The sequence below is a fragment of the Larimichthys crocea genome, chromosome X, assembly GCF_000972845.2.
Source record: "Larimichthys crocea isolate SSNF chromosome X, L_crocea_2.0, whole genome shotgun sequence".
NCBI classification, from domain to species: domain Eukaryota; kingdom Metazoa; phylum Chordata; class Actinopteri; family Sciaenidae; genus Larimichthys; species Larimichthys crocea.
The window spans coordinates 17,874,105-17,882,758 of NC_040020.1; the positions used below are offsets into that span (position 1 = coordinate 17,874,105).

General features: G+C 40.1%; 2 protein-coding genes across 9 annotated transcripts in view; one reads left to right on the plus strand and one right to left on the minus strand.

Moving 5' to 3' along the window:
- Positions 1-3,257, minus strand: part of LOC104931865 (casein kinase I) — a 15,551-nt gene extending 12,294 nt beyond the window's left edge. For 2 of the 4 annotated variants that reach the window (XM_010746972.3, XM_010746971.3), the window contains exon 1: positions 3,047-3,257. The gene's annotated coding sequence lies outside the window, so the exon portion shown is untranslated. The remainder of the gene's footprint in view (positions 1-3,046) is intronic. The other 2 variants (XM_010746973.3, XM_019266772.2) reach the window with 2 other exon arrangements.
- On the plus strand, positions 414-8,340 carry LOC109140292 (uncharacterized). Of its 5 annotated transcripts, XR_003462987.1 has the most exons (8): positions 414-2,355; positions 4,226-4,292; positions 4,962-5,104; positions 5,956-6,092; positions 6,423-6,576; positions 7,383-7,467; positions 7,593-7,670; positions 7,968-8,340. XR_003462987.1 is itself a non-coding variant. In XM_027282893.1 (7 exons), exons 2-7 carry the CDS (start codon positions 4,269-4,271, stop codon positions 8,063-8,065), a joined length of 783 nt encoding a protein of 260 aa, XP_027138694.1. In that variant the 5' UTR covers positions 414-2,355; positions 4,226-4,268; the 3' UTR covers positions 8,066-8,334. The 5 variants fall into 5 exon arrangements, 4 of the variants coding, with proteins under 4 accessions (XP_027138694.1, XP_027138695.1, XP_019122320.1 ...); XM_027282893.1 differs by lacking the exon at positions 7,383-7,467 and having other exon boundaries at positions 4,813-5,104; positions 7,968-8,334; XM_027282894.1 differs by lacking the exon at positions 7,383-7,467 and having other exon boundaries at positions 7,968-8,334.
- The last annotated feature ends 314 nt before the right edge of the window (positions 8,341-8,654 follow it).

Here is an 8,654-nt window from a genome sequence, read left to right on the forward strand (position 1 = left end):
AATTATCTTTAAAGGAAATGACTGAATCACTTGGTACAGCTTCTCACGTCCAAGCACTACACTTTAACGTAGGCTTTATTGTTGTGTTTGGTCTTAGAATACTTTTTATATCTGCAGGTGTCACAGCAGCAGATGGGTGAACAACAGATTTAACATGTATGGTCATATCTCGTCCTCTTTCACACCGTCAATGCGCTTTCTTTGCATGAGATAAGATGACAGTGGTTCAGGTGTAACAAAGGCTTTATGCCACAGTAACATAAGTATGCCCAGGTTGTTCCTGGCATTGTCTACAATCAAGTCCAGAACTCGAGTTCACCGCTTCATCACGACGTCTTTATTCATGATAAAGACACTGGAGGACAGAGAGAAGGATACTAGTGAGGCGGAGGAGGAAATGTCTGAGATAGTGTACAATGCTGAGTGTGTTGACACATCTCCTCTGGTGTCATTAACAGGAATAACATGACCCCTGAGCCCCCGTGATGAAGGACAACATGTGAACTGTGAACATCAGCGAAATGACTCAAATCTTTTATGTGGGGGTCTACTGCTATAAAGACTACATGAAAACATCTGTGAGGACACAAACAGACTGTGTTGGACCACACAGGTCTAACACAGGCCAGTCAGATATTGACGTTCTGAGTCCATCCAGGCACCGCACACACGATACTTGAAGCTAATAATAGTTGCTGAATGCACATAAAAAATGGCTGATGCTGATACTAATCTGTGAACACAGTGGGATTCAGATGGACTTCTGAGCTATGTGCGACAACAACTTCAACTCTAGCACAGCTGCGTCAACTCTTTGCCTGAGAACTGCTGTGTATGTGGCCACCGCGCTCAGCTCAGTCCATCCAATGAGAGAATTAAGCCACCAAACTTAACATGCTGGGCTGCGAGACTTGCTACAATCAGATTCCATAATGAAATTAAACAGTATTTTGCCCCGACTCAAGTTAGACCTATGCCTTTAATTACATCCGCTGTAGCAGTTCAAACAGTGTTTTCCCTCCCACAGAGGCCTCTGTCGGATTGAGCAACTCACAGCACAAATCAATGCTGCTGTATAGAGCATGTATGAGAAAGGGTTAGGCCTGCACACAGCGAGAGGCAACATCACTCCCACACACTATCTTTGGCCTCAGCTAAAAGAAGAGTTTGCAACTCTTGCATGAATACAATATGAAAGGCCAGGGCCTTTGCTCAAACATATGTTTCAACCGGCTGTCCTGCCCACAACTGGTCATTAAGTATTTTATGTTAGTTCGGCCTGTGCCTGATATTTATATCTTTCAACAAACTCCAGCCTGACAACAAGATTGACTTCCTCTACAATGATTAGGAAGAAGTTCAGCTGACGTCAAAACTCATTTCTTTTAAAGCACATATCAACTATCGGCAGGAAGCCTTTAAACTTTCTTTTGACCTCAGTACAGCTACCCAAAAAAAACCTGAAACTTCACCGCAGGTCCTTACAACAACAACAACACACCATTCTCTGTGGTTGTCTGCAACCTTTTGACTCATGGTCTTGTCTGACTACATCAGTCCGTGCAGTTCCCAGTAATTTATTACACCCGCTAACCTGTGTGCGGCTTCACATGTCCACTACTCAACACGCCACAGAGTACAAACCTGAACTCGATTACTGAGCACGCGGCGACCAGCGACTCAACCATCTCTCTGCAAGATGAAAAACGTGACGCAACAGTTTCTCAGACAGTGATTATTTCAAATGAAGAACCCACACAGAGAACGTACTGTTGTAGACAAAAAGGTGAGCTTCATACTAAAGTGATGTCCTGACACTGATTACAGAGATTAGCAGGTGGTGATACATGTGCTGTTTCAGCTCTGAAAAGTTCAGAAAATTGATGAAATTAAATAAAAACATGTCTGTCTGGATCCTAACAGATGAGCTAAAAACATCAGCACACATCTGTCCTCACCCTACATCAGCCCAAATCAAAGAACTGTCCAAGATCTATCTGACCTTTCATAATAATGGTGATGTTAGACTGCCTGTCTTACTAAATGACTGCCTTTGCTGCCCTCTGTGTCCTACATTGTTGCCAGTGTCAGGTCTGGCAAACATCTTAAATGCACATCTCTGTTGAAGGTTTTCCATGTTTGCATCAATGTGCATCGCACAGGATGAGCAGCTAATGAGTGCGTGCGGTGCGGGGTGTCCTCAGGATCGATGTGTTCATCTGAAGCTCCTCTCATTGGAAACACAGCATACAAGTTAGCTGTACCAACATGGCCTCGTCTCACCACCCACACTCCAGCGGTGTAACTCAGCCGCACCACCTCTTACTCATCTCTAGAAATGTCTTCGGGTTGTGAGTGAGTACTTCAAAGACAACCCGAGAGACTGTGACAACAACAACTTTCTTCCAGACTGTCACCATTGCGCACAGACATGTTTGAAGCTGGTGGTGTGTGTGAGCAGAGCAGCTCGGGTCGCTTCACGGAGCTAACGTTAGCTGATACGACTGCAGCAGATTTCTGCTCTGTACTGTCCGATCTGATACCTGAACGCCTACAGACTCCAGCTGACGTTAGCTGGGAGCCTGTTTCAGGGAAATCTAACGATGTGGTATTAATGCACGTCAGACTATCAGTCGAGATAGGCAACGCAGGAAGTTCGGTTTAGGCCACAGTAGTTTGTGTGCGAGTGTTTGGCCTCAGCGCAGCTAAGACAGCGTTAGCTTCATTGAAACACCGCTGACACGGCTGAAGTGGAGTGAACACAGCAGCAACTGAAGTGAAGTCATGTCAGAGGATAGAACAACAACAATAATGTACAACAATAAATTAATGCCCGGGAGCCACTGAGCCATATCAACAACTAGCTGCCCAGCTAGCGTTCACTAGCCTCAAGACGTAGCCTGGCAGAAGCTAACGCTGGCTAACATGTTAGCCGGGCAGCTAACAGGCTAATGTTGGCTAACGCTGAATTACAGTCATTCATAAACATAACTCGCTAAATTAACTAAACTAACGTGTGCAAAGTTTTAAAAGAGAGGCGACGTACCCAGACCGCTTTTCTCTCGGTCGCTATTTGTGGAGCTCGGAATAAATACTTCTCATTTTCTTCGTCTCGTTTTCCTGCTCATCTCTTTTTCAGTGGATGTTTTGGCTAACCAGCTGAAAAGCCTTTGCCAGTGACCCGCACGCACTTTACGTACATGACGACAAGTGCGGCGCGGCGAGCGGAAGAGGCGAGCGTAACCCGCTCTGAAGAATACCGACAGGAAAATCAGTGTGCGCGCGTACGTGCGTCCGCCTGTCTGTGTGTGTGCGTGACAGGGTTTCACGCACACTCTGATTTCAAGAGAAAAGTTTTTGTTTTTTAGTTTCGTCAGCAACTTTTATGAATCAAATATGAATGTGTTTTCATACTTTGTATCTGAAACTAACATGGACGCTGGCTCAGCACTCCAGCACATTCAATTTGAAATGGAAAAAATGACTAATATTGATATATAATATTTGATCAATTCTATTAGAAAGCTTTAATGATTCCAAAAGAAATTGGATGAATTAACATGCGTCCATAATTAAATTCAGTCGTCACGATGTAATATTTGAAGTCCGTGAGCCACAAACATCAAGTAACCCTGCCAATATTCCTTCAGTTCTCGCTTGTTTCAGGGACTTATGCTTTCAGTTTTGTCGTCAGCAATAAATCACATTCTCATTTGGAATAAGTAAATACTTGGCTACCTAACATGGATGTGAACCAAGGCAGGATTACTAACCAGGCAAAGCAGGCAACTGCGTCAGGCCCCCAGGTGTTCCAAAAGCCTTAGTTCAAAGTGTGTCAACTGGTTGTTTGGACCTTTATGAGTATGCACTGCTAAAATACAACCTGCATTATTCTAATCTTGTGGACCAGTGTCAAAATCCCCCATTTCTATATTGCATAATGCATATTTTCTTGAGTACTGCTTGGTTCTGCCATTTCTGGGCATATAATAAGGCTTTGAGGGGTATGGCAGGCAACAGAGGTCCCACATCAAAAGGTGAATCTGGCTGGTGAATCTGTGCACGCTCTCGACCTGTAGGCTGATTAAACTAAGTCATCACTTTAGCTTCATAGTTTGAGAGTGTGTCAGATTTATTTAGAGAATATAAAATGCATATCTTTCTTCTCATTAATGTATAATAACATTACAATAAGAGTAATTATATTTTTGTTTCATATCTACAGACGCTGCAGGTCCTCTTCAAAGAGTTGTCATGAGTCATGAGTCATGTTGAACCGCCATGTTCCTACGGTAACACACAATATACTAAATAAACTGACTCTAGATAGAGACTTTCACGTTTTTTTTAGGAGTTTCGTGGCAATTGTACTTTCTCCTTTATGCTAGATGCCACTAAATCAGGTCCTTTAAAATGTTTAATTTCCAATCTACAGCTGTTAAAATGTTTATAAGCTACTGTTTAAGTCAGAAATCAAATGGGCTATTTTATCATACTTTTCTCATACATTTATTTTAAACTCATCATTTCCTACTTTAATGTTATTGATGTAAATCTTTGGCTAAAATCCCTCATAGGAAAGGTTAAAGTAACCATGGTGTCGTCTTATAGAAATGTTTTAGGACTATGCACATTAAAAACACCATTAGCACAATAAAGCTACTGTAAAATATTATGATATGAAATGATTTAATATGACCTTGTTAGGCCATTTGTCTGTTTGATTGGATGGATTACAACACAAGTCTTCCTGTAATTGTACTGACATCAGCACTGATGTTTTACTTACTGTTTTACTTTTTACCTCTGCAGCACATGTGGGCTTTTTGTTACCATTTGACTTCCACATATGCAGGTCTAACAGTGACACTGTGGTCAGTGTTATCAGCAGACACCTTTTCTGCTCTGGTTATCACAGCATTCATCGGCTCAAACATGCACATCCTGTCTGGGACTTACAGGTCTAGCTTCAGTCATCAGTCAGACAGTACTTACATGTCACACACACACAGACGTCCTCAGTCTGATGGTGACAGAACAATGAGAAAAGGAACAGACATGTTGTTTCTCATGATGTGTTTGCTGTACTGGACTCAAACTGAAGGTGAGGCTTTCTGTACAACAAAAAAGACTTGTATTAGTAGTAGTAGTAGTATATATTTATTATTGTGTATTTGATTTAGTAATTAATAAAGTGACAATAATAGTTACATTAACAAAAAAATCATTCTCTTATTTAATATTTTCTGTGTATATTTGTTGTTGTTGTCGACATTGTAATTAGCTGAGTAAACAGTAAAAGATACAAACTGTGAATATACAAAGATAAAAATGATTACACGGCCACTAATGAGAAGTTTCTGAATATAGAAAAACCTTCACACATGAATGTACTAATGACAAAAACAGTAAAAAGAATACATTGCAGATGCACTATATTTCAGAATATACAATACAAATATTTGCCGAATCAAATTTCATTTTAAGTGGACTGATTATATTTTTGATTATGTTAAATTAATTTAATTGAACCCAAAGAATATTTTAAACCAGTTCTGGTTTATTAATACACACACTGTTGGATCTATATATGTTTATACCATGTGTATATGTATTTATGCTCTTTTTCTGAACACAGTAATTGTTGTTATTTCCATGAAGTAACATGTTTCTTCATGGCACAATATCCTGACAGTGGCTGTTCTGTTGGTGATTGATTATTTGACATAATAGGTGATTCTAATAACCTCAAAATTATAGAACACTATTTCACACACTAACGTGTCACATATCAACACTTCCTCAGTGCATAACTGGATCCTATTAACCTAAAAGAGGCAAATGAGACCCAGTTCAAATTCTAAATGGCTTTAGATACTCAAGAGAATTGTTGTGTGTGTTATACATTTTTAACTAGTCATTACTAATCACTTCCTTTTACTGCATCTTCCGTAGGCAGTTGCAGTGGCGCTATTGTGAGTATTTTTGAAGATGATATGGTGCTTCCAGTTGGAGGGGGCTTCAACCTGAGCTGTGACTTCACATGTTTAGAACGCCATCATATCCCACAGCTGTGGAGGAGGAGTGAACAGGTAGAAACTTAAAGGTTATCTAGCAGTAAGAATCTATTACGTCATCAACTGAACTCGGTTTCCTGTGTACACTGTTTTTACAGATGATGATGATAATTTTGGTTAGTTGCATAGTTTGCACCACCATGTGAATTAAGCACTTCAGTAAAAAGCAGTGATGACCACGTGTCAGGAAACAAAAAGTTTCAATGAGATGTCAGTTCACTTAGACGTAATCTTGACTGGGTGTATGTCAGTGCACCATCAACTCACGTTTTTTTAGACCCCTCAACGAGAGGGCAGCCAATGGTGTCAAACTGTATTGTCACAGTAATTGTTTTTGTCTCCTAGGACACAGTGTCCCTTGTCAATATGACATCCATCTTCCCCAATGTGATCATGGTCCTGAGTATCAGCTCTGCTACAAAGGCAGACGCTGGTTCGTACTTCTGCAGGACAGAGCCTCCTGATACAATCAGCTCCTCGGTCATCATTCAGATAGCAGGTAAGATGCAACGCAGTTTTATTTCATGTCAGGTTTAACTTCATAGGGTCATAGTTCATAATAGCCCATTTTATTTCATGATGTCACTTTTAATGACTGTGATGTCACTGGTCTCTCACCTTTCAGTCAATCACAAGCCCCCTGTCTCTTAAGCTAGCAAGCTCAAAAACTTTCTACACCATCTAGCTTACAGGTCCTAATTGGCTGTTTGAGAGCAGAGAGGTGATTGGCTAAAAGGTGAAGCATAACAGTTCTCCTGCCAGAGAAGCATGAGCACTGCAGGTGTATCTTGTAGACTGCAGTGGGTTCATGGCATCCTGGACTATTCTGGTAATCCATAATGGTTAATTGTTGTTTTGGGTAGTTGCTTCTACCACAGACATTAATGCCATAGGTCGGTGGGGATGTCCTGGAACGTGCTGTAGTGCAGAATGCATTGGCCTGACCTTTTCCTGACCTATTTTATCACTGGGGGGAAGTGTCAAACATGCTTTGTTTACCTCATACCTCAATAAGAGATACCTCATGGTTGCTTTTCCCAAATGTAGGTAGTGATTCTGCTCTAATGCCATGTAGCATTGATCAGTCGTGTTTATTTCCTTTGTGGTGAAGTCAATATGTTGATGGAAGTCATGGCTTAACCTTCATGTTTATTGGCCTAAAGTCTGACAAAGCGGCATATAGCAGCATAGAAACAGTTCTTACACAGTGAATTCTAAAATGTCCAAAGTGCTTGGTCAGTGTGTCACACTCGCACTTGGAAGATGTTGGGATCTACAACTTGCCCATCATCCTCCATCCCCCAGGCTAGCCTGATTGAAGTCTCCAGTGACAATGGACAACAAATGACACCACTGCCATGAAAAGTGACTTAAAAAGAAGCATTTTGAAGTAAGACATATACTTCAGACAAATGTAGTCTTATGGCTATTTTAGAATTGATTATTTATTATTATTTATTTGTGATTAAGTAATGTGTGATTATTTGGGATTATGATTAACCATCCCCTCTCCAGATAACCTGACAGCATCTACCCTGACCACACCCAGCACCCCTCAGCCTGACAGCAGCCAACAAAAAAACAGTGCAGCAGGTGAGAGTAACTCACTCATCTAATTCATCCAATGCATAGACTGGATTTTTCATCCTCGCCTCACATGGTTTCAAATTTCACTTTACAGTTCTATAATAACTATAATACAAAAGTATAGTCCTTTATTATATACATTATTGACATTTTCATGTCATGCCTGTTAAATTTGGTTTTTACTTTGTCTTTTGTTTTCCTCTAACTCTGCCTCTTCCCATCTCTGTGTATGTCCCTACAGCTTTGCGTCTGAGAGGTTTGATACTGAAAGCTCATTCTGCATCTCTGTCTGTGTCCATGTAGGTCTCTTGGTTCAGATATGGTTCTGGGTTCTGCTGGGAAAGACTACCATCCTCATCCTCAGTGTGACCGCCCTGGCTGTGAAACACAAGAGAGGATGATGAGAAGAGTTCTCCACAACATCACTTTGTTTCTGCTGTTCACTTTTAAAATTAAATTATACATTTTAATTTCTGACTTTTCTATTCCTCAAATTAAACATTTAATGTCAGTGAAGCAGCTCCAGGATCAGTCTGTTCTGGACAAAAACAATATATTCTGTAACTTGATGGTAGTAATATGTTTATTCTGACCACACAAACTGAAAGTGAATGATTTGTATGTTTGTTGTTGCGTAACAATAAAACATTTGTTACCTGCATTACAACTGACAAACAGCCTTACTCAAGGTCAACTATAAATACAAAATATAATAATAATAAAAGATAAATCACAATTATGACTATTTATACAATACAGCATACATAATAACAATAATCTGCAACCTGATGAGGTACTTACATTCTAAAACCACACAGAAATGACATGGTTACATTATGGTAGCAATTTATAAGGTTAATTTTAGTATTTAGTATTTTTTTCTCGACATTCTTAAATGAGTCTGTTAATTAGTCACAAAGCGTTCATCAAAATCCAAAAAAAGAAAAGATTAGAGGCTGATGTCTATATAAGGAGTAAATAATTATTGGT

Bases quoted from the DNA above. Each gene is read 5' to 3' on its own strand.
- LOC109140292 (XM_019266774.2), top strand. From the start codon at position 4,729: ATGGATTACAACACAAGTCTTCCTGTAATTGTACTGACATCAGCACTG. The intron at 5,105-5,955 runs GTGAGGCTTTCT...CATCTTCCGTAG, and splicing joins GTACTGGACTCAAACTGAAG to GCAGTTGCAGTGGCGCTATT. The intron at 6,093-6,422 runs GTAGAAACTTAA...TTTGTCTCCTAG, and splicing joins TGTGGAGGAGGAGTGAACAG to GACACAGTGTCCCTTGTCAA.